This window comes from Palaemon carinicauda, chromosome 36 (genome assembly GCF_036898095.1).
Source record: "Palaemon carinicauda isolate YSFRI2023 chromosome 36, ASM3689809v2, whole genome shotgun sequence".
NCBI lineage: Eukaryota > Metazoa > Arthropoda > Malacostraca > Decapoda > Palaemonidae > Palaemon > Palaemon carinicauda.
The window spans coordinates 7,334,953-7,353,364 of record NC_090760.1 but is presented as its reverse complement, the minus strand read 5'-3'; the positions used below and the strand labels follow the sequence as shown (position 1 = coordinate 7,353,364).

Genomic DNA, 18,412 nt, shown 5'->3' with positions numbered 1-18,412 from the left:
AATACCAGACCAGAGGCCTTAGATTATTGTAGGAAAGAAATTGGAAAATTTTTCTAGTTTTAAAGGGTAAATGTCGATATTAGCATACTTTCAAAGAGGTAATATCAACATCGTGAAGGTTCATAGAAACAAAACAAAAACAAAAATAGTGTTTTATGTAACATGGAAATATTTAGAGCTTTGTTACATGCTCATGCAGCTAATAAAGTAGAAAATTTAGTATTTAGAGCACAAGATTAATTCTAAATTCAACGGTCAACTTACTAACACTAAAAAGGGGCTTCTACGGAACTAATATTAATAGGAACCTAATATAGATTCTGTAAGGCAATAAAGGCATTATTAATTATGAATAAATAAATTAATAAAATTAATAAGACCTTATTACAAATATTTATTGGGTTTACTAAAGTACAGATTCCCTTAAATCTTCAAAATAAAAAACCACAGGAATTAGGAAAGTTGTGCTTTTGAAAGTTCAATCAAAAAAATTATAATTTTGTTGGTTTCTTATACATATTTTGTACAAAATACATTTGGTCATTGCTTTACAGATCAGGTTTCAAAATGAATTATTAACCCTTTTACCCCCAAAAGAACATACTAGTACTGTACGTTTCACAAAACTCATCCCTTTACCCACATGGACGTACCGGTACGTCCTTGCAAAAAACTGCTATTTACATTTTTTTTTTTTTTTTTTTTGCATATTTTTGATAATTTTTTGAGAAACTTCAGGCATTTTCCCAGAGAATGAGACCAACCTGACCTCTCTATGACGAAAATTAAGACTGTTAGAGCAATTTAAAAAAAAAATATACTGCAAAATGTGCTTAAAAAAAATAACCCCTCGGGGTAAAGGGATGGAAAGTTCCAAATAGCCTGGGGGTAAAAGGGTTAATATAAAACCTGTAACATTTAATGCAATATCAGTAGTCTTCATGTTAAGTTTACAGTGACTGTTTTCTTTGTAAATTAATAACTCAAAGAATATTTATGAATTGCAAAACTCTGGTGGAATGATATGGGGATGGGCTGGGTCCTAAAGGGACTGTGTAACACGTAGGCTCCCTGAAAATTGTAATAAAAATAATTCAACATTGACCCCAAGTACTGTAACTCTCTAATAAGCATTAAAATCCATTAATCTCAAATTATACACTGAAAGTTATTCATTCTTTTTATAAATTATCTCTAAGTAAAAATATATATTTTTAAGGAAACTATAAAGATCGCTTTAGAAGAAAACATCGATGGTGTTAATATGGGCGTAAATGACCCAGAGAGAACTGTCTATAGCTATTGCTTAAAACAAGAGATAGTAATTTATCTAGAAACAATGTCAAGGAGTGCTGTGCATTAAAGCATGTACAGTATACAAAAGAGTTAATACAGTACTCTAATGTACAAGCTAATGATAACACATCAAAGAAAAAGAGTACAAGCCAATGATGATAATATATCAAAGGAAAAGAGCTTACATTCTGAAAATATTGTAAGTATAGCTGTTGATAAAAACAAAGTTTACATTCACAAAATATGTTCCATTCTTTACAAATTTCTTCCATTTACATTTAGTTTTTTTTACCTACCAGAATTATCAAGGTCTTACAAACTACAGTTAACAAGAGATTTCAAATTTAAGTATGTCAAGCACTTAATTTTACTTTAAGTCTGTCTAATTACCCCTATCTCTAGTGTTTGATATCACTTCAAGTCTGTCTAATTACTATCCACAGCATTTGATTTCAGTTTACGTCTGTCTAATTACTATCTCCAGCTTTTGATTTCACTTCAAGTCTGTCTAATTACTATCTCCAGTGTTTGATTTCACTTCAAGTCTGTCTAATTACTATTTCCAGCCTGTCTAATTACTATTTCCAGCGTTTGATTTCACTTCAAGTCTGTCTAATTACTATTTCCAGCCTGTCTAATTACTATTTCCAGCGTTTGATTTCACTTCAAGTCTGTCTAATTACTATCTCCAGCATTTGATTTCAGTTTACGTGTGTCTAATTACTTGAACATGCAATGAAAAACACAAGTACTTGTAAAGTCTAAAGGGAACAATTGTAAATGGCTAGGGTATTCTTGCAGCATGCAATGTTTCAAAAAATTCACAAGACTTATATGCATTCATTCTAAATAGAGAGCACAATAAACTTCCTTTCTTCTTCCAAGATAAAGACATCAAACCACAATGTCTTACGTAACTAGGAAACCTTTATATACCACTTAAATGGAATGAGTATATCCTAATGAGAAAAAGTTTAAGGAACTACCATCTTGAAAGCTAAATCAAACATGATTAACAAATTTAAGAGATGATAGCTGCAAGTTTTGCAATTCATCATTCTCCAAACAATGACATACAGATACACATTCAAGCTGAATGACAGGGTAGATAAAATATCTGTCATAATATCGTGTAAAAGTACCGTGTAAATAAACCATCTGAAGCGTTCTAGTATCAACTAATAATGGCTGATAGATTAATCTAAGGTTGTGTGATGCTGGTCATAAAGCCTGTATAAACATCATACTGACTATGTAAACATATATCCTTAGGGAACATTTTGTGTTAAAATTAATATCAAATAATATTAAATCACAAAAATAGCAAGAAATATGCTTCCATAATACTCCTTCAGTACCGAATAACAGTCAATTTGAAAGTACATTTACACAAAATGCAAGAAAATTAAGATCAAAACCACTTTACCAACAACAATCTCAAAACTGTGTCAAGAAATCTTCAAAAACTCTAAATACTGTACTGTACGATGAAGACAAATTATGTATCTACAATATTTCAGCCTAAAATCCAAGATTTTGTGTCCGTTTCCAGAACTCTCAGCAGTTTATGGTGATATAACAAGATGCAATGGCCCAGTGAATCTATCAAAACTAATGTTAAATGAAGAACAAGCTACACAGTACTAGATGCACATTAGCATAGATTTATGAGTTCTCTTCCAAATAACTGGTAGTTTTTATCTCTCTACCCAAAAGTGCATACCTTCATACAATATGACGAAGCTAAAGATATTCTTGATAAAGAAATGCGATGACAATATCTAGCTTTCCTGAATATTTAACAAAGCTAAATACTAAATTCTCTCTCTTCACATGAATTACACAGAGTTATTACCAAAATAAGAGACTGTTATTTACATTTGTACTGGTAAAACTGTCTGCCCCCTTGTTAACGTATTAATAAAGTTATTACCAAAATAAGAGACTGTTATTTACATTTGTATAGGTAAAACTGTCTGCCCCCTTGTTAACGTATTAATAAAGTTATTACCAAAATAAGAGACTGTTATTTACATTTGTATAGGTAAAACTGTCTGCCCCCTTGTTAACGTATTAATAAAGTTATTACCAAAATAAGAGACTGTTATTTACATTTGTATAGGTAAAACTGTCTGCCCCCTTGTTAACGTATTAATAAAGTTATTACCAAAATAAGAGACTGTTATTTACATTTGTATAGGTAAAACTGTCTGCACCCCTTGTTAACGTACTAATAATAGAGCAGTCTTTCATGACTGGATATGATACATAGATCTAATTCATACAATAATGGTGGGGCAGAAATTAACCAACTGAAAATGAGACAGATCATTCTAAAACCTAGAATGGTTGATTAAGTTTTATCTAGTTATAATAAAATAATAAAGGCCTAAATCGTGTAATAGTGCAAAAATAATTTCCTAGCTTCAACTAAAATTACTAAAATCCCCATCTAGATCACTTTTTATTTGAGGAATAATTAGCTAAACATTTAAAAACTATAGCCCATTGACAAGACAAGTACAGTGTTGTTTACTGTATTTATCTCTATCTATATCTCTATATCTATATATATATATACTGTATATATATATATATATGTATATATATATATATATATATATATATATATATATATATATATATATTATATATATATATTATATATATATACATATATATATATATATATATATATACATATATATATACATATATATATATATATATATATATATATATATATATATATATATATATATATATATATATTACTGGCAACATTCAATCATAACTAGTTATTTTTCCTATCATATGGTTTCCTCCTTACATGTAATCAACAGAGAGACTCCATCCTTTACTGCTTATGAATATAAAAAAAAAAATCAATTAACTCTAAAACACAACAAAAGTTTTCCATTTATCACATGAATGTTTAAGGTTTCAAATACAAAAGCATCAGTAAATCTCACTAAATTACAAAGTTTACAAAGCCAATACATAAAAAGCGGTCTCACACACTTTCACATTAATCTAAGGTAAGCACTGACTGAAAAATTAGCCATGAGAGAAAAGTAAAATATAAAAAACTGAGAAGACAATAAATTCCTTATATCCTTCAAGTCAATCTGTTTGAAAATGATTAGCACAAGCAATCCATATTAAGGAATGAGTTTATATTCCCCAACCTTAAAAAAGGAGGCAATTTCCTAAGCTATGAGAGCAAACCGTGTTTAAATGCAATTACTGTACATAGCTTTTCATGCAAATATAACAAATTCGGATATAATTTGTATTTTTCCCTAATTAATATAAACTTCGAGTTATTTATGTGGATTATCTTTCAGCGCATCTGGAAGGTAGCCATTAAACTTTAATTGCGAGGTGGCAACCCTTCCTAACCGCTTGAGAGGGTAGGCTGGGGGTACCGAGCCACCTCTATATATGCTCTCACAGCAGTGAGACAACTTGCTTTTGATTGCAGGCAGAACTTCTGGAGGACAGGTGATGGCAGCTCAATTTATATAAATAACTCCAGGTTTGTATTTAGGGAAAAATACAAATTGTCTTTGAATTTGTCATTTATTCCCATACTAACAAACCTTCCGTTATTTATGTGGATGACCGACTCTTAGGTGGGCGGAAGTCCTAGATCTGGCATGGACATTAACCCAGTTTTACCTAGTACAGAATGTGACTCTGGTCTAAGGAAAACTTTGACACTTCGATGAAATATACAAAGTGAGTATAGTCACAGCCTGTGCAATACAGTGTCATAGAGGTTGTTAATTTCTATGAATGCCTTCTGAGTTTATATAGGAAAACAAAACGTATCGCATTGCGCCCTCACAGAAAGCAATGGGCACGTGGACAGTACAACAAATTTATAACTTATACTAGGCTACACAAGAGAAGTGATAATTACCTGCAGAGGTTGAAGCCAGCTTGCAGAGGGACTCATGGTGCTGTACCCCAAGGGAGGGAAAGATGAAGAAAGGAAAGCCAGGCATTCTTCTCATTCATAAGTCTTGAACCGGGTAACCAATGCCCTCAACCAACTGCTACTTGTCCATCAAGGAACCTGAGGTATCTTAAACCACTTGTTGAGCAGCCACCATAGCACCAATAGTGAACGTATCGAGTCTCCTGTGGGTCATGTCTTTCAAGTAATGGGCTGTGAAGGTGGTCTGTCTCTTCCACATGCCTGCTTGGAGAACTTGCAACACGGAGAAGTTGCGTTTGAATGCCAGGGAAGCACTAATTCTCCTGACAATATGGGCTCTAGGTCGACAAGCCTGAGGAGGACCGGGAGCCAAGGCTCTTTCGATTCCTTGGCAAATCCAGGAGGAACCATGTTTTTGGTGATCCTCCTCTTTACTCACCCTGAACTAACAAACAGAGGTGTTATTCTGGGCCGTGTTGCTGCAGTGCAATTAAGATAGTATCTCAAATTCTTCACTGGGCATAGTAACAATTGATCTGGGTCGTTGGTTACAGAACGAAGACTCGCAATCTGAAAGGGCCCGAATCTATGGTCCAGCACCCCTGGATTTTAAGTCTTAGCAATAAACTCAGGGACAAAGCCGAGTGTCACTTGCACCATCCCCTTGAATGGGCGATGTCATACGATTGGCCATGAAGTTCGCTGACTCTCTTTGCCGAGGATAAAGGGAGCAGGAAACGCATTCTTCAAAGCGAGATTTCTGTCAGTTGCATGGCGTAATGATTCATAAGGAGGTCCTTTCAAGGATCTCAAGATGTGAACCACATTCCAAAGAGGAGGCCTAATCTCTGACTGAGGGCAAGTGATCTCATAACTCCATATGAGTAAAGAAAGCTCCAACGAAGAGGAAATATCCACTCCCTTCAGCTTAAAGGTTGGCTTAGGGTTGAGTGATAGCCTTTCACCGCCAATACCAAAAGAAGCATTTCCTCCAGCAGGTATATAAGGGACTCCACTATTACTGGAATAGTGGCATCGAGTGGAGAGATATTCCTTCCACGACACCAACCACAGAATACTCTCCATTCTGCCTAGTAGTCCTAGGCTGAGGACCTACACAAGTATCCAGACCGCTCCGCAACTTGTTGAGAAAAGCCATTCTGAGAGAGGAGACGCTGGATAGTCTCCACGCGTGAAGTCGAAGCAACTGCAAGGTCTTGTGGAATATTTTCGCGTGTGGTTGTTTGAGTAGATCTGTTCGCGGAGGGAGTTCTCTCGGTAAATCTACCAGAAGTTTAAGGGGTCCTGAAACCACTCTGCATGATGCCATAGCGGAGCTACAAGGGTCATCATTAGATCTTTGGACACTCTGGTTTTGTTGAGCAGTCTTCTCATCAGACAAAATGGGGAAAAAGGCGTACACGTCAATGTTGTCCCACCATTGTTGGACTAGAAGATTAATGTGCTGGTACCTTTCTGACTCTGACCAAAGGCCGGAGATCGTATGGTGCAGCAGTTGACAACAGGAAAGACTCCATGGTCTTCCTGACAGACTCCTTTGAAAGATTGTGGAAGCGAACCAAAAAGCCTAAGGATCCTAGCCATAGATCGAGCCATGAAGCAGCCTACAAGGTTTACTTCGCGCCTCTCTCTATGTTCAAGAGCTCAACTGCCGAAAGGGAGGCCTTCATAGAGGAGAGGGTCTGAGTCGGTACACCCTTCATTAGGGACTCTACCGAAGGGTCGAGGGTCATGGTGGAATGTGGTTCCCCGTTGATCTCTTAATACTTCCTTTGTAGAACAAAAGGAAGAGGAAGGGACCAAGAAAAGGAACCTGCCCTCAAGGAACTAGAAGTTCGAGCTATCTGGACGATAGCTTCCCTTTTGGCAGCTGTCAAACCCTTGGACCAGGGCAGAGCTTCGCTGGACCTGGAATGCTCCTGGGTCTAGAATATCTTGTCGAGAACCATATCCTTCCCTTCCAGGATGATGGAACCAGAGTGGTCAGCCTGTTGATGGCCCTCATACAGGCAAGGACCTGCTAAAAGGTATGCTCCGACTCACGTCCCTCCTGTTCGGAGTGATAATTCAGACGGCCGCCTTTGGAAGATTCTCGTCTTCAGATTCTAAGGGGTCGTTCACCTCAAGGCTCACATCCAAACCTGGGGTAGGTAAGGGTCAACAGAATCACTGGGAGGACCTGCCACAGGGAACCTTCTCTGTGCCTCAGCCATTCTAACTTTCCGTGCTGCAGCATTCTTAGGTTTCGTCTTAGTGTCCTTCGATTCCCTGTGCAAAGGACGTTCCTCCCCAGCCTTAGGAGGGGAAACCTGCAAGGTTTTCGAGGAATTTGACGAAGCCTTGGCAGTAGGAGCTGAAGGCTTGTCCTCTGGAGGAGGTAGAGAAACTGGATGCTAGTACGTTGGCACTACCTCATTTTCTTGAGGGTTGAAGGGATGGATCGAGATCTCCCTGGGCAAGCCTATCAACTTACTCGTCCTAGGACGGATGATGTCGGCGTGAGGTAGTGTTACACCTCTCATCCTTCTCTTCTGCTTCTTAGTGATGACCTCCTTTACTTTTATTGGCGTAAAAGGTAAGTTGGCTATATAAGGATCAGAAGGAATAGGACCTTCAGCACGCGATCAGGGCGGAGGTGATCTACACACACTGTCTGCCGTTGACTTCCTTCTAGGGTCCTGACTCCCAAATGAACTCGTCAAGGGTTCCAGGGGGATCCTAGGGGTTACCTTGACTAGGGCAGTCGGAGGTTGTGACAGTGTAGGAGCCACGTTCAGAGTCTTCAGGAGGGTGGACATGAACGTGTTCACCCATGGAGGAAGCTCTGAGCCTCTAGGTAAACCCTGGAATTCCCTGATGACCTACAATACAATCTATAAGATCTTGCGATCAAGCGAACGGCAATCAGGGGAAGAGAGTCCAGAAGGCCGAGGCGATGATGATGCTCGTCCTTTCGCGCTGCTGATGGTAGGAGCGCTGGTCCACGATGATCTACACCTGCAACCTGCAAGTTTCTGTGGGAAGAAACAAAGGGTTGACGGTTAGGGGACGATGAGGTCTCAGGATGGTGAGAGGGTTCATCATTAGCAGGGGGCTTTGGAGAGCCGAACACAAGCGATCACCTTGTCCACGCGTGGAAGGTTAAGGAGAGGGCGAAAGATGGACCTCGGCGAAAGATGGACCTCGCCTAGTTTCAGAGTGAGAGATGTTGACGGCTCCGGAGAAGGGTCCTTCCTGGTACCAAGCTGAAGAACGTGCTGCAGCTCCTCCTTCGAAGGGGGTCCCAAATATCTCTAAGGATGACCACACCTGCAACAGATCTGAAAGGGAGAATGGCTCGCCAGCGGCTGGAGGAGAAGTTGCTCCTCTAGGAGAAGCAACAACACCCCCTCCAAGTACATCGGGGTTGCCAAGGAGTTAATCGATCTGCGCTCCTACTCGATCGTCCCTCGGAAGACCACGAGCGAGAAGGAGCTTTCGAGAAGAAGTAGAAGAACGCGCTTTGCTCGCCACTGAGGGAGAACAGTCGCGCTTCATCTTCTTCCTATGATGCCCAAATTTCTCCCATTGGGAGGCAGACCACGCCATACACTCTGCGCTAGGCGAACCTTGCTCATATCGATGAGCTCAGCAAATACGACACAAAGAGTGCAGGTCGGTCTCCAACGACGACATGAAGCTCCAGAACGCGGCACCCTCGCACCCCAAACAGGTTCGGATGATAAAGACAATCGCAAGAGAAGACACGCACACCAGAAAAGTGAAAGCAAAATTGAAAAAGTCCAATAACAGTCAGGAAGAGAGTGGACACGTCCGATCTCAATTGAACCAAAAGAAAAAGTGACATCTCACAGCTGTGAGAGTATATATAGGGATGGCTGGGTACTCCCCAGCCACCCCCAACCTACCCGCTCAAGTGGTTAGGCAGGGTTGCCACCTCGCAACTAAAGTCTAATGGCTACCTTTCAGCGTGATAATCCACATAAATAACGCAAGGCTTGTTAGCATAGGAACAAACAAAAATAGCTTTCCTTTGCTACTGGACTCTCAGCACAGTTCACATACTTCCCACATATGTTTAAATAAAACCAAACCAAAGGTATTTGACATTTCACATAATGTACTTCTCATAGATGTTTATAAAGCAGTAATACTGAACCAAAGGTATGTGAAGTAAAATAAGGGATGTGTATGCGACTTCTAACATATAATAGGATATGGAAAAAAAAATTAAACTAATCTTCCATAGAAAAAATGCCAGGAAATGAGGGATGAGCTAATTATAAAGACTGCCAAAATAAGACAGCATACAGTATACGTATTTTTCAATTACGCAATACCATAATAAAACGACATAAATTACACTGAACGGTAAAAGTATAATTTTGTATATAAAGGAACAGATTTACCTCACTGTCTGTCTGTAAGCTCTAAAGAAAAGAAAAGACAAGAGGTTAAAGATACTGAACATATTTTCCTCTCCGGTTGTAAGACCATACAATCTCAAAAAACTGGAGGTTCAATAAATGAATAAAAAGATTATTCAGTATTTGTTAGACAATACTGTTAAAACTATATACATAAAGGAATAGATTTACCTCACTGTCTGTCTGCAAGCTCTAAGGAAAAGGAAGAAACAAAGGTTAACGATATGAATTTTCATCTCCCCTCGTCAGAAAGCTCAATACAGCACGCTTCCATAAGGTATTCTATTTCAAAAAGATTAGATATCTACCATAATATTCAAATTCTTAGCAGCTTTAAAATCAACAATTGCAAAACACTGTGATGTATGATAAAAAATTTACTTATATTCAAAAGGTCTACATGCAACTAGAAGCATACTTAAAGAAAGCGATGTTTGTGCTTTCACAAAAAAAGAACTCGCAAATTTCTCAATGATAATCTACAAAAATCTACAAATTAAATTCATTAATGCCATTTACTGTACATGCACTAAGACAGCATTCATTTGAGAGGGGTTATAATGCAGCACATTTTTTTTTTTAAATTCACCTAAAGTCTATGATGAGAAGCAAGGACAGATACGAATAGAGTATGCAAGATCATGAAATGGACGAAAGATATAGCAAACAAAAATTCAGGTATTATACATATAAAAGGTCTTATGAAGAATTCCAAAATGCATGAACAACAATAAGCATGATAAAAATAGGAAATCTTAAAAATACAAAACTCCAAAATGTCTTAGATTGTACATAAATACATAAGGAAACTAGATTTTTACGAACGAAAAGATATAAGGATATCTATAGTCCATTTCTTTTAGCGAGGCATATTTGCACCGACTCGCAGCGGTGCCCTTTTTGCTGGGAAAAGTTTCCTGATCGCTGGTTGGTTGGACAAGATAATTCTAACCAATCAGCGATCAGGAAACTTTTCCGAGCTAAAAGGGCACCGTTGCGAGTCGATGCAAATCTGCCTCGCTAAAAGCAATGGACTATAGTTACAATGAAAGTTAAAACCACAAATTCTAAAGGACAGTAATAATTTAGGTACTGCGTTCCCAATGACGTAAAGAGGTTGCATTTCAAAAGGAAATAAAAAGCACTGAAAATAAGGCTGATAAAAAATCAATAACATTTAACCACATGAAATGTAAGGCTGAAATTCTATAAAACTTTAACAATTACCTTCTAACCATACTAGCTACTCTGTAAAAAGGAGTACAATACTCATTATCATAAAACTAAACTTGAAGAAAAAGAACTCCAGGACTTCTGGAATTCCAATCAAGAAGTTATCCCTTAAGACTAAGATGAAATACAGAGCATATTTAGAAAAATTTTATCTATTTCATAGTAAGCAAACCATTGTTCTCGAGTATGATTTTATCTAGTCAGATTCATAAAATATGAAAGATTAGTTGGAACAAAATGGCTCAATTCTTCTTGTAAGGTATGGCAGAGCACACACCTAACAGGTGTGTTCTCAAAAGGTAGCCAACCATGTCAGTCATTAAGAGTACTGTATAAAATTGGCCCTAATGCAATAAAAGGATGGAAAATGGGGACTGGTGCATTGGCTCGATTCTTCTTGCAAAGTATGGCAGAGCACACACCTAATACGTGTGTTCTCAACAGGTAACCAACCATGTCAGTCATTAAGAGTACTGTATAAAATTGGCCCTAATGCAATGAACAAAAGGATGGAAAATGGGGACTGGTGCATTGGCTCGATTCTTCTTGCAAAGTATGGCAGAGCACACATCTAATAGGTGTGTTCTCAACAGGTAACCAACCATGTCAGTCATTAAGAGTACTGTATAAAATTGGCCCTAATGCAATGAACAAAAGGATGGAAAATGGGGACTGGTGCATTGGCTCGATTCTTCTTGCAAAGTATGGCAGAGCACACATCTAATAGGTGTGTTCTCAACAGGTAACCAACCATGTCAGTCATTAAGAGTACTGTATAAAATTGGCCCTAATGCAATGAACAAAAGGATGGAAAATGGGGACTGGTGCATTGGCTCGATTCTTCTTGCAAAGTATGGCAGAGCACACATCTAATAGGTGTGTTCTCAACATGTAACCAACCATGTCAGTCATTAAGAGTACTGTATAAAATTGGCCCTAATGCAATGAACAAAAGGATGGAAAATGGGGACTGGTGCATTGGCTCGATTCTTCTTGCAAAGTATGGCAGAGCACACATCTAATAGGTGTGTTCTCAACATGTAACCAACCATGTCAGTCATTAAGAGTACTGTATAAAATTGGCCCTAATGCAATGAACAAAAGGATGGAAAATGGGGACTGGTGCATTGGCTCGATTCTTCTTGCAAAGTATGGCAGAGCACACATCTAATAGGTGTGTTCTCAACATGTAACCAACCATGTCAGTCATTAAGAGTACTGTATAAAATTGGCCCTAATGCAATGAACAAAAGGATGGAAAATGGGGACTGGTGCATTGGCTCGATTCTTCTTGCAAAGTATGGCAGAGCACACATCTAATAGGTGTGTTCTCAACATGTAACCAACCATGTCAGTCATTAAGAGTACTGTATAAAATTGGCCCTAATGCAATGAACAAAAGGATGGAAAATGGGGACTGGTGCATTGGCTCGATTCTTCTTGCAAAGTATGGCAGAGCACACATCTAATAGGTGTGTTCTCAACATGTAACCAACCATGTCAGTCATTAAGAGTACTGTATAAAATTGGCCCTAATGCAATGAACAAAAGGATGGAAAATGGGGACTGGTGCATTGGCTCGATTCTTCTTGCAAAGTATGGCAGAGCACACATCTAATAGGTGTGTTCTCAACATGTAACCAACCATGTCAGTCATTAAGAGTACTGTATAAAATTGGCCCTAATGCAATGAACAAAAGGATGGAAAATGGGGACTGGTGCATTGGCTCGATTCTTCTTGCAAAGTATGGCAGAGCACACATCTAATAGGTGTGTTCTCAACATGTAACCAACCATGTCAGTCATTAAGAGTACTGTATAAAATTGGCCCTAATGCAATGAACAAAAGGATGGAAAATGGGGACTGGTGCATTGGCTCGATTCTTCTTGCAAAGTATGGCAGAGCACACATCTAATAGGTGTGTTCTCAACATGTAACCAACCATGTCAGTCATTAAGAGTACTGTATAAAATTGGCCCTAATGCAATGAACAAAAGGATGGAAAATGGGGACTGGTGCATTGGCTCGATTCTTCTTGCAAAGTATGGCAGAGCACACATCTAATAGGTGTGTTCTCAACATGTAACCAACCATGTCAGTCATTAAGAGTACTGTATAAAATTGGCCCTAATGCAATGAACAAAAGGATGGAAAATGGAAACTGGTGCATTGTCAATCATCAGTTGATCAATACGGAACAAAATACAAAGGGGGATCCGGTGATGTTATAATTATGAGTCAAACGATATATATACTGCAATAAGGAAGAGGACAGTTGCAGTGTCAGCTTTCAATCAGTAGGTGCGAAATGATAACTTCTGTATCTATAAATCAACAATGAAAAGAAACTGCTGCAACATCAAGTATGAGTTCATCATGAGTGCCAGCAGGGTTGAAAATGGGAATTCATGGAAAATATATATCTAAGTTTATGGACACATGACAGAGAGAGAGAACACTTAATCAAATATAAATACCAGAACAACGCTGGGAACCTGATATATCATGGAGAGGGTGCAAATGAAGCCCAAAATCAATAAAATAGACAAAGTGTTCACGACAGTAAAAGATTGAGAGACCCTTTTTCCATGCCTAACCCATAAGGGGAAAATACGAAGTAAGCACGTTGAAAGGATGTCTATACGCTAAATCTAGCATACTTTTGCAAGGATGAATACATCACTTGACTGGTAGAGAGTAACAAAGTAATGAATATTCCCTCACTTCTTCGTCTCAAAGTCTCTAATGTTTCTCTGTGCTCTTCTTTTAAAAGTTTAGTTGTATTAAACTTATATATTCTATCTACCTTTTGGTTGGGTGCTTTCAGTTTTAATTTCAGTTTGGCAATGAGGAACTGGCGATCAATACCAATATCCGCACCTCTATAGCTTCTAACATTTCTCAGAGTCCTCCTTCTCTCTTTATAATTGCAATGCGATCTAGTTGAATTTTGTAATTGCCACATGGGAAATTCCATGTATACTTGTGGATGTTCTTGTGTTTAAAAAGAGTATTGTACCTCCAATGACAAGATTGTTTGCTGAACAGAGACTTATGAAATGTGCTCCATTTTCATTTGCAACTTCGCCAAGACCCTCGACACCCATCACATTTTCTATCCCTTGATTATTCCTTCCAACTTTAGCATTGAAGCTGCCAATCACAATTTTCATCTCTCTCTGGGATCTCAACACCCATCACATTCTCTATCCCTTGATTATTCCTTCCAACTTTAGCATTGAAGCCACCAATCGCAATTTTCATATCTCTCTCTGAGATCTCAACACCCATCACATTCTCTATCCCTTGATTATTCCTTCCAACTTTAGCATTGAAGCCGCCTATCACAATTTTCATATCTCTCTCTGGGATCTCATCTATTGCACTCTGCAGTTCTTCACAGTATTCGTGTTTCCTTTCTTCAGGGGAATCATTTGTTGGAGCATAGTAAACTATAATACTCATATTACACTACTTCAATTTGAACTTTGCTAGTAATAATCTACTATCTACAGCTCTCCACTTGGTTAATGCCTTTTCTCCTCTTGGTGTCATCATCATTCCTACCCCTTCTCTTCCAACTCCATCTGATCTTCCTGAGTAGATATACATATGTATTGTCTTGGTCTAAAGTTTTATTACCAATCCACTTACGTGTTTCACTTAGGGCCAAGATATCCAAACAATATTTCATACATTGTCTCTCCACATGCTGTAACTTCCCAATCTGATTCATGGTTCTAACATTCAAATTACCTATTTTCAATTTTTCTTTAGTATTTATAAACCGGGAGATTTTTAGCACCCCGCTACACCTAGGACTGGGGGCCATTCTTTCATCTTCTCTTTCCATGACTGACTAAATCCATAGAGGATTCATTGGCTATATACATCAAAGGATAGCCAGTTCCTCGTGATGCGCAGTGCCTATCTAACTAAGGCAAGTGACCCCAGCGGGCCATACTAATTCTAGTAAGATCAACCACCATACATCAGGTGTAAAAGCCAAAGAGACAGTTTGTCCATCGCCTTAAACCCCATCCGTCACTATGCTGCCAGTTACTTCATCGAGATTTAAGGGGCATTTCCTCCACACTGAAAGCTCTCATTACTCCACCAAGCTGCTCAACCGCTTATAAGAGTATAAATGTTGGCAAACATGGATTGCTAAGACATACGGCCTAGTACGGTAACATGGATTGCTAAGATATACCGCCTAGCATGGTAATATTTGAGGATAATTTTAACTTGTAGAATCTTCTACAATCATCAACAATATCAGATGTATGGATTGTCAAAGTAGATAAATCCATAACTCATTTGGAAAACCACCACACTGAGCTCAACTGCATGAGATGCATGAAAAAAAAAATGAAAATTGAACAATGTACACTAGTCTAAAACCTTACATTAGAAAAATATACCATTTGACTTTTAACTCGACTATGGCTGGGAATCCAATGCTGAAAAAGGAGTAGCTCCAACAATCAAATGAAAAATTCTCAAGAGAGATCCATCTATTGTAGACGTAAATCCCTAAATAAATTCTTTAACCAAAAAACAACCAAAATAAGGGATTTTGACGAAGGAAAAATCTATTCTCTGCAGACCTAAATACTGAAAATGAGACTTTAAATACTGAATGAACACCTAGAAGGGTCCGGGACTCCGTCCCAGCTACGTGCTCTATGATAGGAAGTACAATTGACCATGCCACTGAAACAAAACAGTGGTAAGACCAAGGTGATGGGTAACAGGCCAAAAGGGAAATGAAGCTGGTGATGGGTGTACAATCAGAAACACAAAAAAGCCAGTATTAATAAGTACTGTAATACTTTCTACCTTTTGGGAAGATTTCTTATCTATTTTCTATCAATTCTAGGCTCGTCTAGTATCGATCCCAATGGTGCATGTGAATATTTACCATGTTAAACACCAGTTAAGGGTAAATGTTCTATGATTTATATAATTTTCTATGCTTAACAAACGTACAGAGACTACTTTTCACTCTAAATGTACATTTGAATGCCATACTTGTTAAAGCTCCAAGGTTTAAACTTTTAACGGCTCAATTTCCATTACAGATAAGCAGTTTTCTTGCGCATGTTTTTCATAAATAAAATCATAACAAGCAGCAACAAATGTTTATCTATGAAAAGCAATAAGACATAACAGAAGCACATTAAGTTGAAAGCTTAAACCAAAGCATTAAGCAGTTAATCACGACAGCAATGCACGCTAGTCGGCTTTATTTAACAAACGCAAGCCACGATATTCACTCGCATAAATTAGTATGAAATGAACTTATCTGTCACACGGTTTTTGTTACTAGCATAAAGACCAGTAGCGAAATTAGTCCTTCACCTGTTCCTGATGGAAAAAAAATTAAATTCAGGGTTAAACATTCCTGCATAATAAAAACAAATCATTACTAAATCATAATCAAAGAATACAGAGTAAGTTATTGCATGCAAAATGTTAAAAAGATGCATATAGAGTACATAAATATTTCAATAAAAACTACCGTTGTAAATATAAAGCTGTATTTCATGTTAGATATAATACCCTAATAGCTAAATATTATCAATAAGCTACAGATGCATCATATATTAATGGTTATTAGTACAAGACCATGTAACATAAAGGATAACGGCAAAATTCACACATATTCCTAAAATAAATATAATTTTTGGGGAATATTTTTAAAGCTTTGCCTTATTAATTGCACCCCTAAGGCTTGTAGCATTCAGCATTTCCAACTTAGCTTGACTTATTCTTTAATTCTGCCTTGTTTCGAGTAGTGTTCCCCTGTCTGATCTTCAGCTGCTGAATCTCATATTAATTTGTTGGACAGGAACTTCCAGTCTATTAAATATATTTAACCCTTTCGCCCCCAAAGGATGTACCGGTACGTTCTTGCAAAACACTGTTATTTACATGATTTTGATAACTTTATGATAAACTTCAGGCATTTTCCGAAAGAATGAGACCAACCTGACCTCTCTACGACAAAAATTAAGGCTGTTAGAGCAATTTGAAAAAAATATATAGCAAAATGTGCTCGAAATTTAACCTTGTGGCGGGGGTAAAAGGGTTAATTAATCTTTGGCACTGTTATTCAGTTGATTCTTTGTATATGTTGCATAATATTTTTCATAATTCTGACCATCCTTTGTATTCAGATCTTCTCAGAGTGTACCATCCTGTACATAGTAATGTATGCCGTTAATTCTAACAGCTTTGTCTTCTCCATCATAAGGCTCAATACTAAACAGTATTCTAGAAGTTTTATTCCAGCTGTGACCAGATTGTGGAATGATCTTCCTAACAAGGCAGTTGAATTGGTGAAACTTTGTTAGTTCAAACTTGTAGCGAATGTTTTTATGATGAACATACTGACGTAAGTCTCTCTCCATAGTTCACATATGACAGATCTATTTTAATGTTTCTGATCTCAAAATATTCTATACTGTACTAATTATTCATTACTTCTCATGTAGTTTATTTTTTTTATATCCTTTCCCCATTGGACTATTTTTCCTTGTTGCAGCATCTTTCTTTATAATTCAGCAGTGGAATACTTGCTTTTAACACATCTACCTTTAGCAAATATAGGTAGCTAATGTCAGGTCCTTTCTGGTCCTTGCTTGGGTGGAGAGGGAATTTGGGTGTTGGTCGTCAGTGCATACTGTCTGTTTGGTCTATAGGACATTGTGCAACAGTGTAATGGCCTATTCCTCTGCCACTCATGAGTTGCCTTTAATCAGGTATTTGATATTGGTAGTGCACCTCTTTTTACTACACTGTATGAATTGACTTCTAACAGAACCTCAGTAAGATCTTGGCTTTCAATTATATTTTACTATGAGCGAGGCAAGAGAGCGTGCTAGAAATAGGAATGAATGGCGAGCGATTGTGACGCAGTTCCGGTAGGCCCTGCTGCTGCCTCCGATGCCTTAGATGACCGCGGAGGTAGCAGCAGTAGGGGATTCAGCATTATGAAGCTTCATCTGTGGTGGATAATGTGGGAGGGTGGGCTGTGACACCCTAGCAGTACCAGCTGAACTCAGTTTAGTCCCTTGTTAGGCTGGGAGGAACGTAGAGAGTAGAGGTCCCCTTTTTTGTTTTTGTTTCATTTGTTGATGTCGGCTACCCTCCAAAATTGGGGGAAGTGCCTTGGTATATGTATGTATATATGTATGAATTGACTTCTAACAGAACCTCAATAAGACCTTAGCTTTCAATGATATTTTACTTTGGTATCAGTCTTTCATACCACAATGTTGAATGATCTTCCTAATCGGGTAGTTGAATCAGTAGAACTTAAAAAGTTCAAAGGTGGAACAAATGTTTTTATGTTGACCAGGCTGACATGAGTCTTTTTATTGTTTATATATGACATATCTGTTTTTGACGTTGTTAATAATTTATACAGGTCATATCTGTTTTGACGACGTTACTGTTTTTAGAATGATACAGTATATTGTTAAT

At 37.8% G+C, this 18,412-nt stretch overlaps 1 protein-coding gene across 1 annotated transcript in view; it reads right to left on the bottom strand.

Moving 5' to 3' along the window:
• LOC137628319 (anion exchange protein 2-like) overlaps nucleotides 1-18,412 on the bottom strand; it is a 199,764-nt gene that overhangs the window by 81,313 nt on the left and 100,039 nt on the right. The window contains exon 3 of the mRNA XM_068359482.1: nucleotides 9,859-9,879. Within this exon, the coding sequence (XP_068215583.1) occupies nucleotides 9,859-9,879 (21 nt within the window). The remainder of the gene's footprint in view (nucleotides 1-9,858; nucleotides 9,880-18,412) is intronic.